The 23,578-nt window shown below is 65.1% G+C and overlaps 2 protein-coding genes across 2 annotated transcripts; both read right to left on the bottom strand.

Annotated features, from left to right (window-relative positions):
- Nucleotides 1-759: 759 nt before the first annotated feature.
- On the bottom strand, nucleotides 760-11,081 carry ACVRL1 (activin A receptor like type 1). Its single transcript, XM_082332465.1, has 10 exons — nucleotides 10,772-11,081; nucleotides 7,386-7,456; nucleotides 5,763-5,987; nucleotides 5,240-5,439; nucleotides 5,030-5,129; nucleotides 4,542-4,688; nucleotides 4,193-4,468; nucleotides 3,445-3,642; nucleotides 2,105-2,235; nucleotides 760-2,009 (listed from the first exon to the last, which is right to left on the bottom strand). Exons 2-10 carry the CDS (start codon nucleotides 7,450-7,452, stop codon nucleotides 1,875-1,877), a joined length of 1,479 nt encoding a protein of 492 aa, XP_082188591.1. The 5' UTR covers nucleotides 7,453-7,456; nucleotides 10,772-11,081; the 3' UTR covers nucleotides 760-1,874.
- Nucleotides 11,082-14,758: 3,677 nt separating this feature from the next.
- Nucleotides 14,759-17,249, bottom strand: ANKRD33 (ankyrin repeat domain 33; the record flags this gene model as incomplete). The annotated part of the gene is made up of 4 exons (XM_082332245.1): nucleotides 14,759-15,537; nucleotides 15,677-15,817; nucleotides 16,538-16,667; nucleotides 16,944-17,249. 4 exons carry the CDS (start codon nucleotides 17,247-17,249, stop codon nucleotides 14,759-14,761), a joined length of 1,356 nt encoding a protein of 451 aa, XP_082188371.1.
- Nucleotides 17,250-23,578: the final 6,329 nt, after the last annotated feature.

Consider the following 23,578-nt stretch of genomic DNA (forward strand, 5'->3'; position numbering starts at 1 on the left):
CCCAGGATGAGCACCCTAAACCCTGAGCAGGGCACCCCAAACTCTGAGCTGAGCACCCCGAACCCCAGGCTGAGCACCCCAAACCCTGAGCAGGGCACCCCAAACCCTGAGCTGAGCACCCCGAGCCCCAGGATGAGCACCCTAAACCCTGAGCAGGGCACCCCAAACTCTGAGCTGAGCACCCCAAACCCCAGGCTGAGCACCCCAAACCCTGAGCAGGGCACCCCAAACCCTGAGCTGAGCACCCCGAGCCCCAGGATGAGCACCCTAAACCCTGAGCAGGGCACCCCAAACTCTGAGCTGAGCACCCCGAACCCCAGGCTGAGCACCCCAAACCCTCAGCAGGGCACCCCAAACTCTGAGCTGAGCACCCCAACCCCTGCCCTGCGCACCCCGACGTTCCCCTCACCCTGGTGCCAGGCCCGTCGGGGGCCAGCAGCTGCCCTTTGCTGACCAGTTTCTCCCAGTCCCTGACTGGGAGCTGGGCACAAGGGCAGGATGAGACAAGCTGGCGGTGGCCGCAGCGATGTGCCAGGGAAGGCCAAGGTCCCGCGGGGGCCGAAGCCCCCCGGACGGCCGCGCTCTCCCAGGCCAGCTCCCCTTTCCTCCTGGGGGGCTTCGCCCTCGCCCCCAGACCGTGGGCGCCGCGGACCCGAGAAGCGGGAGGGCCGGCAGCCGCAGCCCCCCCGGCGCAGCCCCAGCCCCTCGCGGGCGCAGGGAGAGCGATGGCACGAGGCTGGAGCCAGGTTTATTGCGGGATCCGGCGGTGCCGGAGCGATACGCGGCAGCTACACGGTGTTGAAGCAATAAATTAAGCCATGCAGAAGCGCTGGGGTCTCATCCTGCCGCGTCGCCCGCTGGGGGAGGTTTGGCAGCTGTTAAGCGATAAAATAGCTTTACACTTTATTAAATATATTAAATCTTAATAATTAAATAATTATGGAGTAGGGCACAAAGCTGGTTCTGCTGAACATCCCAGTCCCATCTGCACAGCCCCGAACGTGGGGTGGTTTTGGGGATGGCGGTGAGCGGTGTGGGCTGGAGCCGGCCACAGGGTGCACCGAAACACCCCGGAAAACACCAAAACGTTGGCAAAGACCAAAAGAGCTTAGAAAGGGGGGCTGCCGGCTGCTTGGCGGGGAAGGACCAGGCCACCGCGGCTGTGGGAGCCCCCGTCTCGGTGGGTCCCTGCAGCACGGGGGATGCTCGGGCCCCGCTCGATGCCGGCGGCTCCTCGTCCCGGGGAGCCCCATGATGCGCCGGGGCGTGGATCCGGCGTGGCCAGGGGGACGCTGCTCCTGGACCATCCTTTCCCAGCGAAATCCAGACCTCCTCTGGCGAGAGGCGCGCCGGGCACCGCAGCCCTGCCGGGGAATTCCTGCTGCTGCCGCCGAGCCTGCGGCATCCCCGCTGCCAACGCGCCAGGCAGGCAGGTTTGGGCAGCACCCGCTGCCTGCGTGCCACGCCGGGCGCCAGCGATGGGGTGGGTGCCTGGCCGGGCACGGGGGCTGCGGCAGGGGCCGGTGCTGGCTCCAGCGCCTGCTTGCCCCTCGGCCATGGTGGCCGGCCGGGGGTTTGGGGTGGGCCGCCAGCCCCAGGCGCCCGCTGCCATCCCCGCCGGGCAGGCGAGACGGGCCGGCGTCGGATGACAGATCCGGGGGGTATTTTTATAACCGGGCTGGAAGATTCCTCCCCTGCTTTTTTTTTTTTTCTCCTATTTTTTTCCCTCCTTGCAAATTAAAAAGGCTCCAAGGAGGGGTGGGAAAGGTGGGGGCTGCGAGCAAAACCCCCTCTGTGACTGGGAGCCATCCCGGCGCTGGCTTCGCCGCCGTCCCCGGTGCAGCCCGCGAGCGGCTCCGGCGTGTGCCCGGCCCTCACTGCTCCGGCTTGGGCTTTTCCAGGGAATTGTTCAGCTTCTTCAGCGTCTTTTTAATCCGCAGGGCAGTGAGGCGGGCCGAGGGGCTCTGGTACCAGCACTCCTTCATGATCTTTGCCAGCGCCGACAAAACCTGGGGGAGGCACAAAAAGAGGGGAAAATCGAAGGGTTTCATGGGGAGCAAAGGTTGGGCGTGGGGTGGGAGGGGGGCGGCCCCCCGGGACTCACCGAGTCGGAGAAGAGGCGGTTGGGGACCACGGGGGTCTGCTGGTCGATGCACACCACCTTCTTCATGTCCTCGAAGCTGGGGTCGCTGGGGACGGCGTCGAAGAAGGGCGGCCGGTACTCCTCCACGATGCCTGCGGGAGTGGGGGCGGCGTGAGGGCGGCGGGGGGGCACAGGGTTCACCCCCCACCCTGCACGTCACAGGGTGCCCGGGGCGGCCAGCACGACCGACCCGCGCCCTGCCTTGGGGGGCACGGGGGGCCCCGGGAATTGCCGGTGTGATTTGCCGCACCGCACCGCACCGGCGGTGATGCTGCCCACGGGGTGCACGGCTCCAGCCCCAGCTGCACCGCAGGACCTCACCGGGACGGCACGGGGTGGCTGGGGCCGGCTCCAGCACCGGCTCTGGCACCGCTGGTGGCTCCAGCACCAGCTCCAGCACTGGCAATAGTCCAGCACCAGCCCTACCATGACCAACAGCTCCAGCACCAGCTCTAGCATCAACCATGGCTCCAGCACCGGCTCTAGCACCGGCCCCGACCCCGTACCTCCATCCGGCAGCCCCATGGCTAACCTGCCAGCTGGCCAGCTAATCTCCGCTTAGTGCCTCCATATGTCCGTGTGTCCGCGAGGTTTAACCCCCCCTGGGCCGCCCTGAGCACCCACCAGCTCCCTGCACCCCAGGGGGTGGCCCCCGAACCTCAGGGTCCCCTGGAGCCCCCGTCCCTGATGCCCTGGGGCCGCGCAGGGGCTGCTCAGCCCTTTCTGGGGGGCGAGGGTGCCTGGAAGGGTTAAAACCAGCTGGCTGAAGGTCATCCCCTGCACATGGCTTTGGTAATTCAGAGTAAATGTTTAATCTGAAGGAGCCCCGAGGCGGTAAATGAGATTATCCCGGCCAGACTGCGCCTCGGGGGGACCTCCTGCCTCACCCGCCAGCGCCCACCATTTAATTAATGCTTCTAATGGACTTTGCCGGCAGCGAGCGGCGCTGGCCAGGCAGCCCCGAGGAGGCTTCTCCGCAATGTGGGGGACCCCGTCCCTGTCCCCGTCCCTGTCCCCATGAGCCAAGCCCCGCCGGCCGGAGGTCCCGGCCGTGGCCGGCTTCCAGGCAGCGCTCGACGCTGCTTGTTTTCTAATCAGCGCTGAACAAACAAAGCGCTGATTGAGTCTAATGGGCCCTTTAATCAGGGAGCCGGGTGCTGACACTAGATTACAGTGTTTATAATTTACAGCTAATCTTCTGGGTGAAGGGAAAGAAAAAAAAAAACATAAAAAGAAGGAGGGAGCGAGCGCAGAGCCTTGCCGCGAGCCAGGAGCGCGGCAGCCGGCTGGGAGCCGCTCACCGTTCACCACCGTCCGCCGGGCGATCTCCCAGAGCACCAGCCCGTACGCCCAGATGTCCGTCTTCTTGTAGGACTCGAAGCAGTCGGTGCGGATCTGCTCACTGAGCACCTCCGGGGCCATGTAGCGCTTGGTGCCCACCCGGGGGTTGTTGCCGATGTCCAGGTAGTCGCTGCCCTGGGAGTGCATGACGGCCAGCCCTGGAGGGATGCCGGCCCCAGTCAGCACCACGCCGGTGCTGCAGCCCCGGGATACTGCATCCTTGGGGCACCGCATCCCTGGGTGCTGCATCCCTGGGGCACCGCATCACTGCATCCTGCATCCCCGGGGCACCGCATCCCTGCGTGCTGCATCCCCGGGGCACCGCATCACTGCATCCCCGGGGCACCACATCCCTGCGTGCTGCATCCCTGGGGCACCGCATCCCTGGGTGCTGCATCCCTGGGGCACCGCATCCCCAGGTGCTGCATCCCCGGGTGCTGCATCCCTGGGGCACCGCATCACTGCATCCTGCATCCCCGGGGCACTGCTTCCCCGCGTGCTGCATCCCCGGGGCACCGCATCCCCGGGTGCTGCATCCCTGGGGCACCGCATCCCCGGGTGCTGCATCCCCGGGGCACCGCATCCCCGGGTGCTGCATCCCTGGGGCACCGCATCCCCGGGTGCTGCATCCCCGGGGCACCGCATCACTGCGTCCTGCATCCCTGGGGCACCGCATGCCTGGGTGCTGCATCCCACCCCCTGTCTCACCCAGGTCCGCGATGCAGCACTGCCGGTTGCTTTTCACCAAGATGTTCCTGCTCTTCAGGTCGCGGTGGGCAATGGCGGGCTTGCCCTGGGTGCCGAAGATCTCCACGTGGAGGTGGACGAGGCCGCAGATGATGGAGGAGGCCAACCCCAGGCAGGTCTCCACGTCCAGGGCCGTCCGCTGCAGGTAGTCGTAGAGCGAGCCGTTCTCATGGTAGTGGGTGATGAGCCAGAGCTGGGTGCTGGAGTTCCTTGACGTCATGTCGGAGGCGATGAAGCCTGGACGGGGAGAAGAGCTGGGACCGTGCAGCTGCCGCGCAGCCGCCCCCCGGCCCCCCGGCTCCCCACTCACCCAGGATGTTGTCGTGCCGGAGGAGGACGGTGTTGTAGATCTCCGTCTCACGGAACCACGACTGCTCATCCCGGGAGGAGAAGATCTTCACGGCCACGCTCTCCCCGTGCCACACGCCTCGCCACACCTCGCCGTAGCGCCCTTTGCCTGCCACGGCCACGGCACCGTGTCACGCAGCCCCTCCGGCCCCCGACCCCCTCCCCACACCCAGCTCCCGGTGTGGAACAGGTGGTGGTGCAGGGTCCATTGACCTTGGCCAGCTGCCACCCACCCACCCACCCAGCTGCTCTCTGCCCCCCCCAGCAGGACAAGGGGAGAACTTATGGGCTCTATGGGGTTTTGGCTGAGACGGTTGGGTCCAAACTCCCCTCCCAGGTCTGGGGGCGCAGTGCCATTGCCTGCTGCTGGGGGAAAGGGGTCCGGCACGTGCCCAAGCACCGGCTGGGGGGCCGGGGCAGCCTCCCCCTGCACCCGGTCACTCTCCTTACCCACACACTCCACGAGGGTGATCTGCCGAGCCACCGTTCGCTGGACGAGGAAGGGCAGCCCTGACCCGCTGCCCGTGGTGCAGTCGTCATTCAGCAAGTCCTGCACAGCCAGGGTGGCAACGGGGTCAGCCCGGCGGCCACCCCACGCTCGGCACGTCCCGCCCTCCCGCACCTCGGGGGCATTCGGGGTCCCCCCCAGAGCTCACCCACCTCTAAAGTGCTGTCTCCCACCATGGATGCCTTCAGCATGAGGTCCATGTCTCCCAAGTCACTTTTCTTGTGGCGGTGCTGGGCCACCTTCCAGCAGAAGAGCGCTGTGAGCGCCGTGAGGATGAGGAGGGCGAGCAGTGGGATGAAGATCATCAGGAGGAGGTTGGGCAGGGAAGGTGCCTTTCCCAGGTCCTCTTCTCCTGGGGGGGGGAAACGATGGATGGGAGCATGAAGGTGGTGCTTGGGCTTGGGCCTGGGAGGGTGGAGGTCGTGGTGTTTGGGCTGGGACCTGGGGAGGGTGGCTCTGCACTGGGGTCAGCCCCGTGGATGGCAGCTCTGCAGGCACAGCCCAAGAAGGGACAACCGAGGACGTCTCGCTGGCCCTGTCCCACCTGGGAAAGGGTGACCCTGGAGGCACTGAGCGAGGAGGGGGACGGTCTGGAGACCCAGCCACACCTCCAGCCATGTGGACAGCTCTGCCCCTCTCCCCTCTGGGTCCTCGAAGGGAACCGTGCCCCCGTACCTTGCAGGAAGATCTCCAGGTCGGCGTTGCACATGCTGGAGTCGCAGCATCTCATGCCGTACTGCTCCGTCACGGGCGTGCGGCAGTTCTCCAGGATGTTCTGGGAGAAGCAGCCCTTGTGCTGGGTGATGGTCCCCTCCTCCTTCCTCTTGCTGACGAAGCACACCTTGCCCGTGCAGGTGGGCAGGCTGCAGTGCGGCACGTCGCAGGCACACAGCAGCTCGCCTGCGGGCACGAGGAGGGGACGCGTTGTGCCGTGGGGCCACCCTGCTGCCCAGCCCGGGGCACGCTGGCGGCTTTGGGGACAGTGACATCTGTCCTAAAGACTCTTGAACCAAATTTTGAGAGCGGGCAGCCTGGGAACACCATGGTCCGGGCTGGGGAAGGCGGCTGGGGGTGCTCAGCACAGGGAAGCCTATCCTGAGACCTCTTGGAAAATCGCTCGCTCCCAGCTGGGACCCAAGCACCAGCCCCGGAGCTGGGGGTCGCCTGTCGCCGTGCCCCCGGGAAGGGAGCGGAGGGGCCGTGCATCCAGCCCCACCAGCTGGGATTAACTGGGATGCACTGGCTCACAGCACACAGGGTCACATCCTGCCCGCGGGGCCCCGGGGGATGTGGGAGCACCCCACTCTGGGGCCGCCTGCGGGAGCTGGGTTCTGGGAACCAGGACGGGACCAAAAGCCCCAAACTCAGCCGGTGCCACCCCAGCGGGTGCCGCGGGGATGCTGTGTTTCGGGAGCCGGGTGCCAAACCCGGGGTCTTTCCTGGAGCTTTCCCTGGCCGCCCCAAAAGGCGCTTCCCTGCGCCGTGGTGCCGGCGCGGCACGGGGGGCGGCCGTGCTCCCAACCTCCCGATTTAGCTCTGCCCTTTTGCGCAGAAAATATCCCTCCTGGAATCAGCGAGTTCAGCGCGAGGGCAGCCAGATGGACGGCAGCGAGGGGACGGACGGATGGCGGCGAGGGGACGGACGGCTGTGGCCAGCCCCGCTCCTGCGCCCGTCACCCCCCTGCCCCAAAGGCTGCCAGGTGCCAGGGCCATGGGGTGGTGGCGAGGCCGGGTCGGTAAGCCCCAGGGGCTGGTGGCCCCGTGGGCAGGATGGGGACCCGGTGGGGACTCGTCCCCCTGACGAGCTCTGCTGCCCGTCCCCAGCACAGCCACGCTGCTTCGGTCCTCCCTGCACAAGCACCCAGCCCGGATCTGTCCCCAGGTCACCCTGGTGCTCCCCTGGCATCACGAGCAGCTCATCCCTGCTCCCCACCATCAGCACCGTCACCCCTGGGAAAAGCCGCGTTTTAAAGCACGTGCACGCAAGCCTTTTCCCCATCTCCCCTCCAGTGACATCAAAGCACCTGATGAACCGTAATTAATTAAGCTGGGATCCTCTCTGGGAGGCAGGTCACTGTCCCAGAGGGGAGAAGCCCCTCGCTGGGGACGGCGAGGGTCCCCGAGGAGCCCTGCCTCCCTCGGTGCTCGCTCGAGGCGAGCTTGAACGAGCTGCCCTCTGCGCTGGTTTATTTTAGGCAGAGCAAGCGATGACGTTCCCAAGGAGCCAAGGGCTTATTTTAACCCCCTGCGCATGGTGGAGAGCGGCCGGTGCCTTCACCGCGTCGTTTTGGTACTCACCGGCTGCGAAGCCGAGGGAGAGGGTCAGCAGTGCCAGCACCGCCCGGCCGCAGGCTCCGCACGACATCTTCCTGTGGGGAGCAGAGGGGGTGAGAGGCAGCCCCCCGCGGCCCCCCGCGGCCCCCCACGGCCCCCCACGGCCCCCCGCAGCCCCTGGCCCCCCGACGGGCTCATTGCCGCACCGGGGGCGGCCACGGAGGCTTTGGGAAGGAACTGGGGGGCCGTGGTGAGCGATGGAGGCCGGCGGGGAGGGAGAGGGCGGGCGGAGCGGTGCGAGGTAGGATGTGCTGCTTCCAAGCGGAGTTCGGCTCCGGACGTCCCGGGTTCAGCCCTTCCTGAGAGCAGATCCCTGGGACCTCCCGAGCTCCGGGGACCTCCCGACCGCGGCGTGGGACACCGTGCGCAGCCCCACGGCGCTCGGGAGCACTTCGGAACAGGGACCTCGCCATGTCCATGCTTCCCCAACATCCTTCCTTTATCCCAGCAATCCGTATTCCGGCATTTCTCACCATTCCCATGGCTCCTGCCTTGCAAAAACGCAGCTGGTGGCCTACCCTGTGGGCTCGGCAGCCATGGCGAGCGCGGTGATGCCACTGCACCACCGGAGACCCCAGGTTTGGCAAGACCTATGCCACAGGACGGAGCTCGAAGCCCCCCTGCCGCGGTGCACCCCCTCGCCGGCGCCGGAGCCACCGGGTGCAGATGGCCGTGGTCCGGGGCTTGGTCCCCGGGGGGCTTTTGCACGGAGCTTATCGATGACACAAGCAGAGGCGCTGCGGGCAGCCAAAACCTCCCCAGCTGCGCCTTTGGGGGAGTTTTTGCTATTTTTTCTCTTCTTTTTTTTGCCTTGTAAAAGAGAGATTTCTGCCAAGCCAAACACGGCGGAGCCGGCGCTGCCCCCCGCCCCTCGCCCCGCCGGCATCGCTGCCCCTTTCACATGGCCGAGAGCTCGGCCGGCGGCAGCCGGGGCTCCCCAGCCCCTCCTCGGCTCATTCTTCGCGGTTCCCGACACAAACACGCCAAAGTCTCCGTTTCCTGCAATTGAAGGAGCCCTGCCCAGGGCTGCCGGGACAGGAATCAAGATTGTTTAGATTCTGGCCTTGATGGGGAAGCGAAGTCACGCAAGCCCGGCCCTCGAGAGCACACGCGTACGTGGCTGACCCAGGCAGGCTCCGGCCGCGGCACAAAATGGGCTTTTCCTCCCCAAAATAGCTCGCTTGGTTGTTGCTTGCGGGGAGGAAACGGCGCCCGGGTCCCGCGGCTGGAGGGCAGGAGCGGGGTCTGGTCCTGGGTGCCCCGTGCCAGCAGCGATGCCCGGGCTGATCTCCGGCTGACGCAGCGACCGGTCCCTTGGCTGGCCCAGGATCAGCTTTGTTTTAAAAAATAAACTCCCCTGGAGCTGGGCTGCTGCCCCCGAGCCTCCAGGATGCTCCCAGGCACAGCGCCTTTCCTTGCAATCCCGAGAGCTACAAAACGCATCCTTCTAATGGGGAGCCGAGGCTCCTTGGTGGTGCGCTCCCTTCTTGGGGGCACTTCCATGAAATCCCGAGCCGTTAGACGGCCGCGGGACCTTTGCCGTGAAACACAAAGCGGTCAGGGCCTCACCCAAGCCTTTGCTGTACGGGCACCAACGTCACATGGATTTTCGGTACTAACCAAGAGCAAACCTTAACCCAGAGCCATGCCTGGCGTCCCGCGGGAGAAATATCCCGGGTGCTTCTGTAATGGCTCAAACCAGCCCTTGCGTCCCCATCCCTGTCCCCAACCTCCCTCCCTTCTCTCACACCGGAGCTGCAGCTCACGCGCCCTCCGGAGCATCTTCCCCCAGCTGTGTTACGTCCTTCCATCCTTCGGGATTTGCAGCAACAAGAGGAGAAGGAAAAACCCCAATTAAAGCCTCTCGGAGGGGGTGCAAGCGCTGGCCGAAGCGGCTGGGAGCGATAGGCAGCCGTGCCGTGGCGCTGGCCGGGGGCGTCCGGAGCAGCCCTGGGGAAGGGGAATTTCCCCGCGACCCCACGGAGAGAAAAGCGAAGGAGCTGTTGGGGGGAGACGGGGTGGGAGGCGGTGGGCGCCTGGGGAAGGGGGTGGCTGGGTGCGATCCTCCGGGACACGCGGGATGGCTGCAGGACCCCTTGCTCTTACCGGGGCGGCTCGGCGGAGCTTTGCAATCCCGGCGCTTCCGCCCTCCCCTGCGGTTTCTGCTGCTGCCGGGGGGGTTTGCCGCAGGATGCGGCTCGTGACTCAGTTCCCCTGTGTCGCCTTCTCGCAGGGAGCCAGACACCGTGGAGACCCTTGTGCCGTCTGGCCGGGCAGTGCCGGCACCAGTGCCGGCGCTGGCTGGGGGGAAGCAGGGCGAGCCAGGCGTGTGCCGGCTGCCGACGGCGCTGGCTGCAGGTGTGAAGGGCTGGATGGACACCACGTCGGGGGTGGCAAGGGCTTTGCCGCAGACTCCAAAGGCTTCAGCCTGGTTTCAGGCAACAGATGGAGGTTTTTCTCCCTCCTCCCCATAGCTGCAGGTTGGTCACGCACGCAGCAAAGCTCTTTGCATCCTCTGGACCCTCCGGCGCAGCCGGTGCGGGAGGGAAGGATGCAGCTCTCAGGTCAGGGACCCCCACGGCTGGGCTGCGCCGCCCCGGCCCCTCTCACACCGACGGGCATCGCGGTGCCATAAACGAGAGATGCAAAGAGAGCAGCAAAGCCGGCTCACGTTCCTCTCTTCGTGGGGCCGGCGTCGCACGCGGCTCCTCATGCAGAGCGGGGAGGAGGGGAGCGTTCCTGCCCGACCTTGCGGCGGGGTTCGAACGCCGGCGGCAGGGCAGAGCTCCCACGGCACGGCTCACGCCAGCTTGGCTTTCGGCACTTTGCTCTGAAAGCGGAGCCTCTGTAGTGGCCGTTTGGCTCTTCCTCGCCCACCCCTGCTCAGAGGGACCCGGGGTTCGGCTTTGCAGAAGGGGTGCATCGAGGCGGCGCGTCCTGCGGCGTCGCTGCCGTCGGTGCCCCGCCACCCTCGCTCCAGCCCCCAGCTAGCGGAGCTGTCAACTTTCCCTCATTTATCCCCATGCCTTTTCAAAATACACCCAAACTCCCCATTTCCCACGTCAGCTCCGGGCTGTCGGTAGCAGCCGCGTATTATTTCAGCTCTTTAGCAAGGACCTGGGGACGGAGCCTGCTACTACTGCGCCGGTGTAAATCCGGATTTATGCTCCCAGCTCTGCCAGAGCCCCGATTCCACCCTCTGCTACACTGACATCAACCCCGGTGTCCCACCGAACGCAAAGAAAACAGGGCCAAATCCTGCTTTCGGCTGCGCTGGGGTAAATCAGGAGGGAAGCGCTGAGCTCGGTGCAACCCCGGACCCCCCAAGTGCGCGGCGCTTCCCCACTCACCTACAGCATCGGCGTCCCACGGGCGCCCACGGCACGGCCCGGTCCCGGTGAGACTCTCCCGGCCGCGGTCCCGAGGTCGGAGGCGGCGCGCGCGGCTCAGCCGGGGCAGCTCTGCTCCGTGCCGTGCGCCCCGGCTTGGAGGAGCTTCATGGGTCTGCTCCCCTCCTGCCGCCCGTCCCAGCACCGTGGGGGCTCCCGCAGCCGCAGCGTCACCCGTTCTGGCGGGGGAACGTCTCCGTCCCCGGCCCGGCCCCGGGCGCTCGGCTCGGCGGCCCCGTTGTCCGAACACAGCCGCTTGGCAAAGCGCTCTGTGGTCTGGATGTGGGAGAAGTCAAAAAAATGTTTCTTATTACTGCCTCTTCCTGCCTGGCTTCTCTCCACCACTCCCAGCTAATAAAGCATTTCCTATTGCTGAGCACACATCCACGGCCAGCCTCCCTTCCTCCCGCACACCGGGCCCCAGCTCCATCCTGGTTGCTCTCCCTCGGCCCATTCCTCCCGCCCCTGTCCTTTGCCGGGCGCTTGCCCTCCCCAGTTTCCCGGCTTTCAAGGCAAACCCGAGCCCTTGGGCTGCAGCTGGCGGGGGGACACCCATCCCCTTCCCGGAGCACCCAAAGGCCTTTGGCAGAAGCGCGGCCGGTTGCTTTGATGGTGCCGGGGGTGGGAACGGTCTGGAGAGATGCGTGGGAATGACCTTGACGTGCTTGGCCATCCCTCCCGCTCCAGCATCCAGCCCTCACGGGGATGGGAGCATCACGGCGGAGCCAAGGGGCTCCTGGTTATTCGGTGCCGGCGACACCACTTTTGGGTGCTGCGCTGGAGGGCGGGGGAGGGTTTCTCCCCGGGTGTAACGCAGCACTGGGGGTGCTGCCGAACGGTCGCCCCCCCAGGGATGCTCTGCCCCGGCTGCGGGCACGGAGCGGGGCTGGGGTGGGCCAAGGGGGTTTGCTCGGTGCCTCCTGCCGCCACGTCCCCGCCGCGGCCCTCGAGACGCTGCAGCAGCGGGCGCTGGGACGCGGGTGGTGGGACCGTTCCCGTGGCGGGAGGCTGGGCACTTCCCGCTCCCCCAGGACACGCGGGGCTGCCGGGACTGCGGGCAGCGGAAGCGTCGCTTCCCCTTTTGCCGCTTCGGGGTTATTTTCTTTCAGCCACCCCGCTCTCAGCAGCTTCGCACTCCTCCTGTCCCCCTCCTCTCCCTCCAGCACCTTTCCAAGCCCCATCCCCGCCTTTCTCCCGGCTGTTCCCCCCGGCACGGTGACCCGCTCCCGTGGGCAGGCAGAGGCAGCAGGCAGCGGGCTGGCATCGCAGCCTCTTTCCTAACGAACTTACGGGGCCTGATTTACCTCTTGGTTCCCCATTGCATCACCACCCCCGGGTGTATCATGAACCCAGCTGGCACCCGGACCCTCCCCGTGCCGGGGGAGCGGAGCGCGGCTGCGAAGCTTTGAGGTCTTGCCGGCCGCCTCTCCCCCGCTATCGCCTGTGATCTCGGAAGTTTAAACAAACAAAAGTACAAAACCAGGATAAAACACGAGGGACCTTCACGCGTGACCTTGCCCGCGCCGGGGCCGGGAGGTTTGCGGAGCCGGCGCAGGGGAAACGGGCAGTTTCCATCAGATAGGAGCCGCCCGGGAGGAAGCCGGTGCCTGCAGACGCCTTATCGCCCTGACCATCTTTGCTCCGGCGCGCGGGTCTCGGTGATCCGACCGGCGATCGGCCACTCCCAGGGTTATTCCTGGATGGCTCCTGTGTCCCTGCTGCCTTCCACGGGGGCAGGCACACGGTGGGTGCCGGCACCCCGCTTTTACAGCTGCAGGCAGGAGCCTCCCCGGGCAGCTGAGCGCGCCGGCTCTCTGGTGAGGGCTGGTGCCAGCTACTTTGGTCCCTGAACTTTCATCTTCCAAATGGGGCAGCTCCATGTTGCTATCAATAATCATCACTGGGGAGATAAATACTTGCTTAAAAACTTCTAAAAGTTACCAAGTCCTAATCCCGGGCAACTCAAAGGTCAGGGAGGGGTGGGACCCCCAGGCTGGGCTGTGGCTCCGGCGCTGCTGCCGTGGGAAAGCAAATTCACGCAGAGGCGGGACTGACGGTAGGGTACGCTAACGAACGTACCAAACCCACCCCAGGCGCTCCCGGCCGCAGGCAGGGCGATCCCTGATCCCTGCCCCGCTCCGCACTCGCGCCGGTGCCAGCCCCTGGCTGGGGCAGAGGGGGTGAATCAGCGGGGACGGGCGCCCGCCTCGGCGCTGGGCTGAGCGCCGGCACGCCGGCAGCACCGTGACTGGCGGCCCCGCGCCGGCCCTGCCCGATATGGCGCAACTTCCCGCCACCTCCCTGAAGCCAAAGCAAGGCTTTCCGTCATCATTTGGGCGCTCATCACCGCGCACCGTGACTTCATCCCGCAGAAGGGTGCGGGCACCCCTGGGCCGTGGTTGGACCCCGCCACGGGTGCATCCAGCCTCGGGGTTTCACCGAGCCGTCCCCGCAGCAGCGGAGGGGGACGAGGGGCCGGCGGGAGCCCGGCTCTCCCTTCCCCCCGCGCGGCAGGAGCCCGGCTGGCACGACGCGTGCGATGGCTGCTCCATGTGCCGTCCGCCCCCGGCTCATCTGCGAGCCACCGCCGGGAGCTGGCGAAGGAGGGCAGCCACGTGCCGGGGAGCCCAGCGCGAGCCAAGGGCTGGAGGGGAACAGACGGGAGGTTGCAGCTCCTTCCCAACGAGCATCCTTCCCCGCGACTCAGCCCAAACCTCCCGGTGCCCCCGAAAGGCAGAGCTGCAGCCTAGAAGTGGGGAGTGGGGGCTTTTGCCCCCCTAAAGAAGGGGGCAGCGAAGGGAGGGGGCCCCGTCCTGGGCTCCGTGCCGGGCCAAGGGTTCTTTATTACCTGGATAACCAGCGCTTGGAGCAGCTCTCGCCACCAGTCGCTCTCCCTGGGGGTCAAACCCTGGGTGCCCAGGTGCTGCGGGAGCCAGCGCGGCTGCTCGAGGTGACCAGCACCTCGGTTTCCCCTTCCTACGTCCCAGGATGGAGCCGGATTTAAGAAGAGCTTGAAATACGGGGAGCATGAGCTCGCTGCAGCACATCGCATACCCCAGGCTGTGGGCAGATGACAACAACGCAGCTGCAGGGCTCCCTGTGGGAGCGGGTCCCGGGGGCTGCACGGGTGCAGGTGAGGGGTCCCGGGCTCCGATGGGCGCAGGCGGGAGCTCCCGGAGGGTGGTTGGCTTGGGAACGGGGAACCACTGGGTCCTGCCCTGGGTAATGCTGGGGCACAAAAGCTGCCTCCTCTCTGACCGGCCCCGCTCCGGAGGGCAGCTGGGCCGTGGGGCAGCGGGGGACGGAGCCCCTGAGCACCCCGCGTTCGGTTTCCAGCCTGTGCCTGGCACCCGGAGCTGCTGTGAACCCTCCGGCAGCACGGAGGTGCTTCCCCACACTTGTCCTCTGCAACCCAGGAATACACAGGCGCGAGGACGTTCATGTCACTGAGGAGGTGACGGGGACGCTGGCAGCAAGGGAGAAGCATTTCTGCCAGCCCACCAAGCAACCCTGAGCTTTATTCGGTACATCAACCCTGTTAACATGGCAACCACTTCCATTTTAATTTGCACGGCTACATTCCACCATGCGCTGCAATATCAAGATCTCAGGAAGATCAAAGAGGTTAAAAAAAAAAAAAAAAAAGGAAAAAAAAGAGAAAAGAGCCACTTCTGCCACAGACCTGCTCCCTGGCAGACCCAGAGCCCAGCCCAGGGCAGGGTCTCGGCAGCCTGAGCCCAGCACGACCAGGGCTGGGCCGGGGTGGCCGCCCTCGAGGCGGGAGAGGCCGAGGGGCTGGGCAGGGGTCCGGGACCTGGGTAGGTCCACAGCCCCCTCCGCCCTCGGGCATCACCATCCAGCCGGGGAAGGAAACCACCCCTGTGCCAAAGCAGCGAGCAGCGCCAAGGGGACAGCAGGGACCTTGCTCCCACCCCGACACCTCCTGCCTTAGCAGCTCTTCCCCCCTTTCTCCTTTTTCTCCTTGCTCTTCCCCTCCTTGGCCGCTTTCTTCTCCTCCTTCAGCTCCTTGTACCTCCACTTGGGCGGCTGCAGCAGGTCCTTGTTTCCCCCACGCTGCCTCCGCTCCCTCGAGCGGGCAGGCGGGCCGGAGGCTTTGCTCACTTTGATTTTCGGGACGGGCTCCGCGGGGAAGATGCTGTTCCCGCGCCGCAGCCACCGGGGCAGGAAGCTCAGCAGGCCGCCGGCCGGCCGGCGCTGTGGCAGGATCCGGATCTCCGACATGGCTTGGCCGTTGCAAGAGGATGCGCCAGTGCCGGGGCACGAGGTGGCTTCTGGCTCGGTGTCCGGATCCGGCACGTGCTGCCCGAGGATCTCCGGCACAGACAGCCTGCGCTTGCCCACCTCGGGGGGGCTGTCAGGGCAGACGGTTTGGCAAGCGGTGGCCACAAAGGGGCTGGCGAGGGAGGTGGTCATCCTCACCATGTGGTCCATCACACCGTCCTCCTCAGGGTCGCGGGGGAAGCTGAAGGTGAACGTGGATCGGATCTTCTCCAACAGCCTCTTGCTGCTGGATTTGGGGCTCAGGGCTTTGGCCACCAGCTCGGCCAGGGCCGGCCACTCGGGCCGGTACCGGGTGCTGAACTGCTCCGCCCGCGGGCGCCGCAGGAGGCTCCGGATCTGCACGGTTGTCTCGAAGCGGCCGGTGAAGGCTGCCCACTCCCTGGCCGTCTTCCCCTTGATGGGATCCACCGCTTGCAGGTCTGCTCCTGGAGACGCCGGGATGCAGAGACCATCGCCACGGCGTCCCACCCTGTCCCACCCCAGAGCGCAGGGTGCAAGCGCAGGGCGAGCAGCAACGTCACCCCTTCCCAAAAAATCCCAGAAGGTCCCTGGGGAGATGCTCACCGGCCAGGAGCAGGGCGGCCACGCAGTCCTGCCGCCCCTGCACCGCAGCCTTCATCAGCGCCGTCAGGCCCCGGGGGTCTCGCTTGTCCACCTCCAGCGCGGGGTAGTAGTTGAGGAGGTAGTTGAGGATGGTGATGTGTCCTTAACAGCCAGAGAGAAGCTGCGTTAGGGTTTCGACAGTTAACGAGTGATAACTGCTGATGCCTGTTGGAGAAAGAGTATTTAGCAACTGCATCTTGTGAGGACCAAGGTGCAGAAACTTGGAGGGAGCAGGACTGAAAGGGTTTGGGTTTATTTGGTTTTGGGTTTGGCCGTGCAAGGAACAGCGCTTGTGCACCAGCTGCTTCAGCAGAGAATGCAGGAGAGAGTCCAAAAATGCAAAAATATCATTGATTCCAGAAAGGATAAAGTGGGAATAAAGGGTGATCCCACTTTGAGACCCTCCTCCTTTCCCCCGCGGTGCATCAGGGCGGAGGGAGCCGGACTCTTCTGCCGTAACGAGGAAAACCGTCGTGACCGGAGATTGGGTCCCTGCACGCGGCATTTGCCAGCTCGGACCCTTGTGCAGGTAAATCACCGCGGCTCGCGGGGCTTTCCCGGGGCACGTGGGGCAGCTCCGGCGCAGCTCGGCCGCTCGCCACAACCGCTCGGGCCGGACGGGTTGCAGGACAACACTGCTGTAGGAATCTCCATTTTTGCATCACCTACCCAGTTGTAAAATGGTGCTAAGCCGAACCATAAACTCCGATGGGGAGGGTCCCGTCCCTCGAGACCCTCAGCTTTCCCAACGGCTCATTTTAGGTTTTTGGAGGGGAAGCCCAGGGGGCCGCAGCGCGTCCCGAGGGGCTGCGCGGTGCCTACCTGCCTGGGCTGCCATCATGAGGGCCGTGTTCCCGTCCTTGTCCTGCTGGTTGACGTTTATGTAGGGGCACTTCTGCAGCAGGGGCACGATGTCCACGAAGCCCTTGGAGCAGGCGACCATCAGCCCGTTCTGCAGAGGGGCAGCACTCAGCCCCGGGGCCGGCACCGCACCATCCTCCCCACGGCCCCCCGTTCTCCCCCCGAACCAGGCAGGCTCGGGATGGGAGGACAGACGAGGTTCTGCTCCAAGGACTGGATCAACCCCAGGAGACCCATCCCTTGTCAGAGCCATCCCACCCAGGACTCTCGCTCCTCCTCCACCTGCTTTAGCAACCACCATCCTTCAGGATTTGCCTGTTCCCGGGAAATCCTTTCTGCTCCGCAGGGTGCCCACCCAGCCGCTCACCCTCCCGTTGACGTCCAGCTCCGTGGCCTCACTCCGGGTCACCCCGTGCTCCAGCCTCTCCTGCACCAGCTTGGCATCGTTCCTGGCGCAGCACTGGTAGAGGCTGAGGTCCCCGGCACCACCAGCCCCCAGGGAGAGCTCGTAGCAGGGGTAGACGGAGTCATCGGAGAAGATGCTGCTGGTGTCCGAGGGCTCCGACTCATCCTCCTCCTCCTCCTCCTCCTCGTAGTGCAGCTCCGGGTCAGAGGCATCCAGGCTGGAAGCGGGGGCTGCAGCATGTTCTCCTCCACCGCAGGCATCTGTCATCCGGCCCGGCCGGGGGGAGCGAGCCCAGCCTGGCCCCGAGCCCTGCCTGGGGCCAGGAGCCTCTCCCGGGGGGACGAGGGGGCTCTCCGGACCGTTCACTCCCCCCTGCGCAGACACAGAGCGGGCGTGGGAACCGTGGCGGCTCCGGCATCCCTCACCCGCCGGGAAGCCTCGGCCGGCTCCCAGCCGCCGGCACAGCCCGTGGGTCCAGTCCCCACCCTCTGCCCCACGCGAAGGCTTGTAGCGGGGACTTGGATGCTGCAAAACCCCAGCGGGGAGCAGCTCCCCGCAGCACCGTCTCCAGCACAGAGCGGGGCAAACAGGGGGATGTCCTGGGTGTGTGAGAGGTGGATAAGTGTCCCATGGCTTAGGCGCTGAAACCAGGCGGGTGGGGAGATTGGGAATGTCTCTGGGGCGGTAGGGATGCCGACCGGGGCGCTGAACGCAGCCGGGCTGCTGTGCCAAGGCGCATCTCCATCCCTCCCCGTGCCGCAGCCCTTCCCACGGCGCCCTCCCCACTGAACTGGTGTGCATCAATACGGCTGCAAAGACCTTTCCTAGCAGCAGAACCAGAGCAGCCTACAGAGAGAAGGGTTAAATCCGGCTCCTTACGACCAAGCAGCAGGAGAGCTGAGGCCGGAGCAGCTCCCCGAGGAGCCCCTTAAACTGCACGGCCCAGGGAAACCCGCAGCCCTGGGACGGGAGCTCTGGGGCAGGGATGGACCAGCTGCAGCCTGGCAGCAGAAATTAAACCATTTTGCTGCTAAGTAGAAGCCAACCATTAATTGATTGGGGCTGTGAAAGGCAGAGAAAGCCTTCGCAATTCCATTAAAGTCTCCCACCCCTCTTAGAAAGCCCAAAGCAGACCCTGAAGACGAGGGATGCTCTTCTCGCCGCACCCTGATCTTACCTGGGGCTTCTCAGACCTTCCCCGCGGGTCCCTCTTCGGCCGGGCAGCATCCCGGCTCAACCAGGAGGGAAAACGTTGCAGGAGACAGTGGAAAATCACCCTACCCTTTGCAGCAAGAAAGAGGTTTCTGCTCTGGGTCTGAGCTGGCCTTCGGGCACCAAAGCTGTGACAACCTGCACGTTGACGTGGGCTCAGCTAGCCAAGACATCTTAATTTAAACTGTTGCTTAAAATGGCTCCATCCATGCTGAGCAGGATCAGGGCTGCTTGGGCAGGATTTAGCATCTTTAGCCAAGGAGCTGCTGGCAGCCCGGGGCTGTATTTTCGTACCTGCTTCACCTCAGTAAGATGCTGCTGCCTGAGCCACCCCCACCAGCTCAACCAGCCCCCAGCCCCTTCCAGCTCCCTTTATACCCGGGAGAATTTGCTGATCAGGTAAACCTGGGGAGCTGCCGCTTGGGCGGAGGGCACAGGCACCTGTAACCGTGCAGGTGTGTTAAACAAACTCTGCCGTCCCCCGGAGGGGTGGCCCCGGGCCTCCAGCCCCGCTCGCCGCCGGGCATCGCCCTGCCGAGGCCTCAGGGCAGCGTCAGCAGAGGGGCAGCAAAAAGGGGGTTCCTGAATTCCACGTGGAACCTGCCTGCTCCCGTGCCTTCATCCTTAAAGGGTTTTTTTGTTGGTTGTTTTTAACGTGTTTTCTGAGGTAGAGGGGCCAGCTGGCCCGTGGGATCTGGGAAAGGGCAATTTTAGTCCCCGGATCAGCTATTTTCACGGCAAAAAGGCATGAGTTTGGTTCCAAAGCAGATCGTGGGAGGCCGCGTCCTCCATTTAAAGCAACCGTTAAGGCAGAGTCCCAAAGGTCACCTCGCTTGCATCCTTGGACATGGAAACGCGGAGCAGATGAAGGATCCCAGCTGTCGGCTCCGTGCTGGGCGCATCCTGCTGGGAAGCGCGAGCTGAGGGTCCCGGTGCTGAACGCTGCGGAGCCGCAGCTGGGCTCTGTGCCCGCGGTGTCCTCCCAACCCTGGTGTCACCGCGGCCGTGCCCGTCCCTGCCAGGGGCCGGGACCTGCTCCGAGGCTCCGAGCTGCCAGCCCGCTCCGGGCGGCTCCGGAAGGCCCCCGAGCGCCACGGGGAACCTCCGCGGTGCCGGATCCCCTCTTGCACCACCGAGAACCAACCCTTCGGGGCTGAACCCAACTCGCCTCGGGGCTGAACCCAACTCGCCTCGGGGCTGAGCCCTCTGCTCCCGCCGCAGCAGCGGGCTGGCGTGGCCGGCACGGCGTCACCCCGATGTGACACCTCCTGTCCCATAGCCGCCCTCCCGCGCTGCCTTATCTCGGGAGAGGGCCGGGAGCAGATTTAGGGCTTAGGGAGTTATCTGGGGAGCTCTGGGCCGTAATCTGCCGCCCGCCGCAAGCAGGAGGCTCTGAGCCGGTTGCGTAAGGACGAGCTCTGGGGTGCCGTGGTCTCGCCCCCCCCCCCCCGTTTGCCGGTGCCTCGGTGGGGCTGGGGGTTTCCCCCAGCTCGGTGCCGTGCCCCAGCCCCGGGGGGGCCCGGCCGCGGAGGGGCCAGGCGGGCCGGCACCGGGGCACGTTTCTGGCAGAGGCTTCTGCTGCTGGCGGGGCTTTGCAAAGCCTCCGGCTGCCACAAGGGGAAGCCGGAGCCCGCGGAGGAGGCTGCGCCCGGCCGCGCCGCTCCGGCCCCGGCCGCGCTGCCCGGGCCGCCCGCGGGGCTGGGCTGGGGCTGGGCTGGGGCTGGGGCAGCCTCCCTTTAGGGCCTAGATTGGTTTGTTATTCTTATTTATTTATTTTTTTTTTAAGAAGTTTGTACGTAGAGGTCACGCCATCCTCCCAGATGTGACGGCATCCTCCCAGATGTGACGGCATCCTCCCAGGCGTCGCAGCGTCCTCCCAGATCTCACAGCATCTTCCCAGATGTGACGGCATCCTCCCAGGCGTCGCAGCATCCTGCCACGTGTCATGGCATCCCTCCAGATGTGATGGCATCCCTCCAGATGTGATGGCATCCCTCCAGATGTGATGGCATCCTCTCAGGCTTCTTTGTACGTACCTGAGCCTCACTGCCTGGGAACCTGTTCCTTAAGGACATCCTGGACAGCGGGAGGGAGGGAAGCGCGGCTCGGAGATGAACAACGCAGCCGACACGTGGAAATGGTCGTGGGGAGAAGGAGCCTGCCCAGAGCACCGGAGCCGGCCGCTTCGCTGCGGGGCTGCGCTGCTGAGAGCGGCTCCTCCGGCGGCAGAGCATCGCCCGCTCTCCCGGTGAACCCGCACGCACTAAATCACGGCTGACGCTCAGGAGCATCCAGGCAGGTGGGGGGGCCGGGAAGGGGCTGGAGGACAGCCCTGATCTTTCACCCCTTGCCCAGGGTCCGGCTGGGAGCGCCGAGCCCGGTGGTCTGGCCCAGGTCACTCATCCCTCACTGCCCGGTCATCTCCATCACAAAACCAGGGCGCAATAACTCAGCATGGAAGGGAAGTGGAGGGCGTTGATTTAAACCCGCGGCTGGGCTCTCCTAACCCGGGCCCTCCTCGCCGCGGTCAGGGACGGGTCACGGCCGAGTGCGGCTCCTGCCCCGTGCGCAGGAGAGGGCTGCGGGGACACGGTAACAGGCTTTGCGGCACGGCCGCATCCAGCCCCGCTGCCGATGCCCGGGGAAGGAGCAGAGCGGCAGGGAAAGGGCCGGGTGCTGGCGCGGCCGGCTGCGGGAGGGTGAGGAGGTGCCTGGTCTGTCACAGCCCTGCTCCCGACCCCGTCGTAAATCAGTGGCGGGTGTCACTGTACGAGATGACAAGGCCAGCCCTTCGCAGAGGGCCGGCAGCCGGTGCAAACCTGGGGTCAAGCCATGATTTACGTCAGCGCGGCTGTGCGAGCGCGGCGGTTGTGCCGGCAGGCGGCTGTGACCGGTGCGGTTCCCGCACAAGCAGCAAAACCTGGCGCAAGCAGGAGTTTGCGGGCGCTTGGCGGGGGCAGCAGCAGGGTTTGCACGTGAAGCGCGAGCCGAGGGTTTCTCTACCACGGTGCAAAATCCCATCCTCTGCCTTTCCCATCGGCTGCGTGGCCGGAGACCAAACCATCCGCCTTCGCCGCTGCCCGCGTCCCTTTTCCTTATCCTATGGAGGGGGGATTGCCTCCCGCGGCGGGTCCTGCCGGGCCGAGGAATGTCACCCCCTGCCACCGGCGAGGCCAAAGCCGTCCCTGCCTCCGTCGCACTCGGCCGACCACCTTGGGGAGCTGCTGCCCGCGGGGCTCGGGGCGGCGGGACAGTAACCCCCTCTCCGGGGACAGTGTCCCCCTGTACCGTGCCAGGACATCCCCGGAGGGGACACGCGTTGAACGGGGAAGCGGCACGCCTGCCCGCTCCAGCACGTGCTCGAAACCGGGGGATTTCCCTGGGATTTACCTTGAATACAGGTTAAGATCATAAACCGCCTGAGCCGAGGCTGTGGGCAGGTGCTCTGGCAGGGACGTTGTCCCCTGCCTCCTGCTCCAAAGCAAGCAGGCAGCGTTACGGCGCACAGGTTAACAAGGGTTGCAAGGAAAAGTTACCTTGGGCAGTAAAAAGATATAAAATCCCATGGAAATCTGGATTTTGGTCCCTTATTTTACACAGTTTCACAAACCCAGCGCAGGCAGAGGGGGATCCAGCCCTGGCACAGCCTGGCTTTGCTGAAAAGTCAATGGAGGCCTTGCGTGCGTGTGTTATGAGCGATTTCTTTCTCCTTTCTGCTCCCCTAACAGCAGCATCGGGTCAAAGGGGTTTTACGAGGCTTTTGCATTACTGTTCTGCAATTTGCCTTTGTTTTCGGAAGCGCTGGCCTGAGGCCCCGAGCCCAAACCAGGGAAGAGCCGCTGGATCGAGGGTGTCCGTGGGGAGCAGAGTGCAGGATTGGGCCCTGGGGACCAGGTTATCGAACCAGCCCCGCCTGCGGCCGGGCACGGCTCCTCGGCGCTGCCGGTCACCGGTTGGCGAAGCCCGAGCGAGTCTCCACGCGTAGGGACCGGCGAGATGCTTCGGCGACCGCCGCGGCTCCCCGAAACCGCAGCCGAGGCTCGGGCCGCTCCGGTTCCCACCCCGCCACCATCCTTTTTAATTTAGGACCTTGGGGTTAAAAAAAATAAATAAATGCCAAGAGAGAGGCTTTTCTGATTAAATTACAGCTGGCCAGCGCCGGAGCCGGAGATCAATTTCAATTTCTCCCTTTTCTTTTTGTTTTGGAGGGGGGGAAGCGCCGGGGACGGCACAGAAGAGGGGGGAGAAAATCAGACTTGCTAATTCCCCGGCTGTAATTATACCTAAAGAGAACCGGTGCCGCATGAGGTCCCTGGTGTGCGAGGAGTAATTTAGGGTTGCTTTGCGAGGCCTCTATGAAATTTGGAAGGAGAGGGGCTCCCCCCACCCCCCGTTAATTGTATTTCTGGTGCCGCAGATGGTGCTGGCTCCGGATACTTGCTATAAAGAAGATGGATCGCGGCACGCGGAGGGAGGCGAGGTGACGGCATCGCTCTCTTGCCTTCATGATGAGCATTATCCATCAGGCCCTTTACAAGGCAGCGGGAGCCGGGACAATAAGGAATTGCCCGGCAGGTAAAGGCCACCCCAGCCCGTGGCCAGTGTCCCCGTCCCCAGCCAGTGTCCCTGCCACCGCCTGGGCTTATTTCCAGCCCATCTTCTTCCATCTTCTTCCCTCGGCCTTCCCAAACCTCCACCAAAATGGCTCTTCACCGGGAGCGAGGTCCAGGGCGACGTAGCACCGTGGCGGCTGCACGGCCGCCCGTCTCTCTGCGCCGGAGCGGAGATGCCCAGCATTCGCCTGACATTCGGGACGTCTCTTGGCCCCGTGATCTGGGAAGCCCCGTTAGGTCCCGGGTGTCTGGGGGGGCTGAGGACGAGCCCGGCCGTCAGGGCGGCAAGGAGAAGCCTGGAAACGAGCCCGAGCGCAGCAGCGAAGGTCCCACGGGCTGGGGGTGACCGTGAACGCAGTAATTGATTTTTTTTAATGCTTCTGGCAGGGGAAATGGCTGTGTCGTTTGCGGGTATTTCCCCATATTTATAAAACACCGTTTCTCGAGCAGCTGTCGGGATACCTCCCAGCAGCACGAGCGTGCACAGCCGTGCTCGCACACCCGTCCTCTTCCTCCCGCCGGGTCCCTCCCCACCAAACGCGGCCGCTGCTGCTCGGGGTTTGCCAGCGGCTTCGCACAATCCTCGGCCGGGGGAAAAGCAGCTCCTGGGGCTGAGAAAAACCCTCAAAAACTCCCCCACCTCCAAGGTGCTTAACCCAGCCGCGCCGAGGTCTCCTGCTTTTGGAGCCCCGGGAGAAACAGGGGCCAGGGGAAACCTAAGCGCTGCCCCGGGGCGGCCGAGCGTGGCGAGCTAAAAGAGGAGCCGGGTCC

The sequence above is a fragment of the Platalea leucorodia genome, assembly GCF_965183815.1.
Source record: "Platalea leucorodia genome assembly, chromosome: 23".
NCBI lineage: Eukaryota > Metazoa > Chordata > Aves > Pelecaniformes > Threskiornithidae > Platalea > Platalea leucorodia.

Excerpts from the sequence above, each read along its gene's own strand:
- ACVRL1 (XM_082332465.1), bottom strand. The coding sequence starts at position 7,452 with ATGTCGTGCGGAGCCTGCGGCCGGGCGGTGCTGGCACTGCTGACCCTC. Across the intron at positions 5,440-5,762 it reads CCTGGAGATCTTCCTGCAAG|GAGAAGAGGACCTGGGAAAG; the intron begins GTACGGGGGCAC and ends TCCCCCCCCCAG. Across the intron at positions 2,236-3,444 it reads CCGGCGGACGGTGGTGAACG|GCATCGTGGAGGAGTACCGG; the intron begins GTGAGCGGCTCC and ends CCACTCCCGCAG.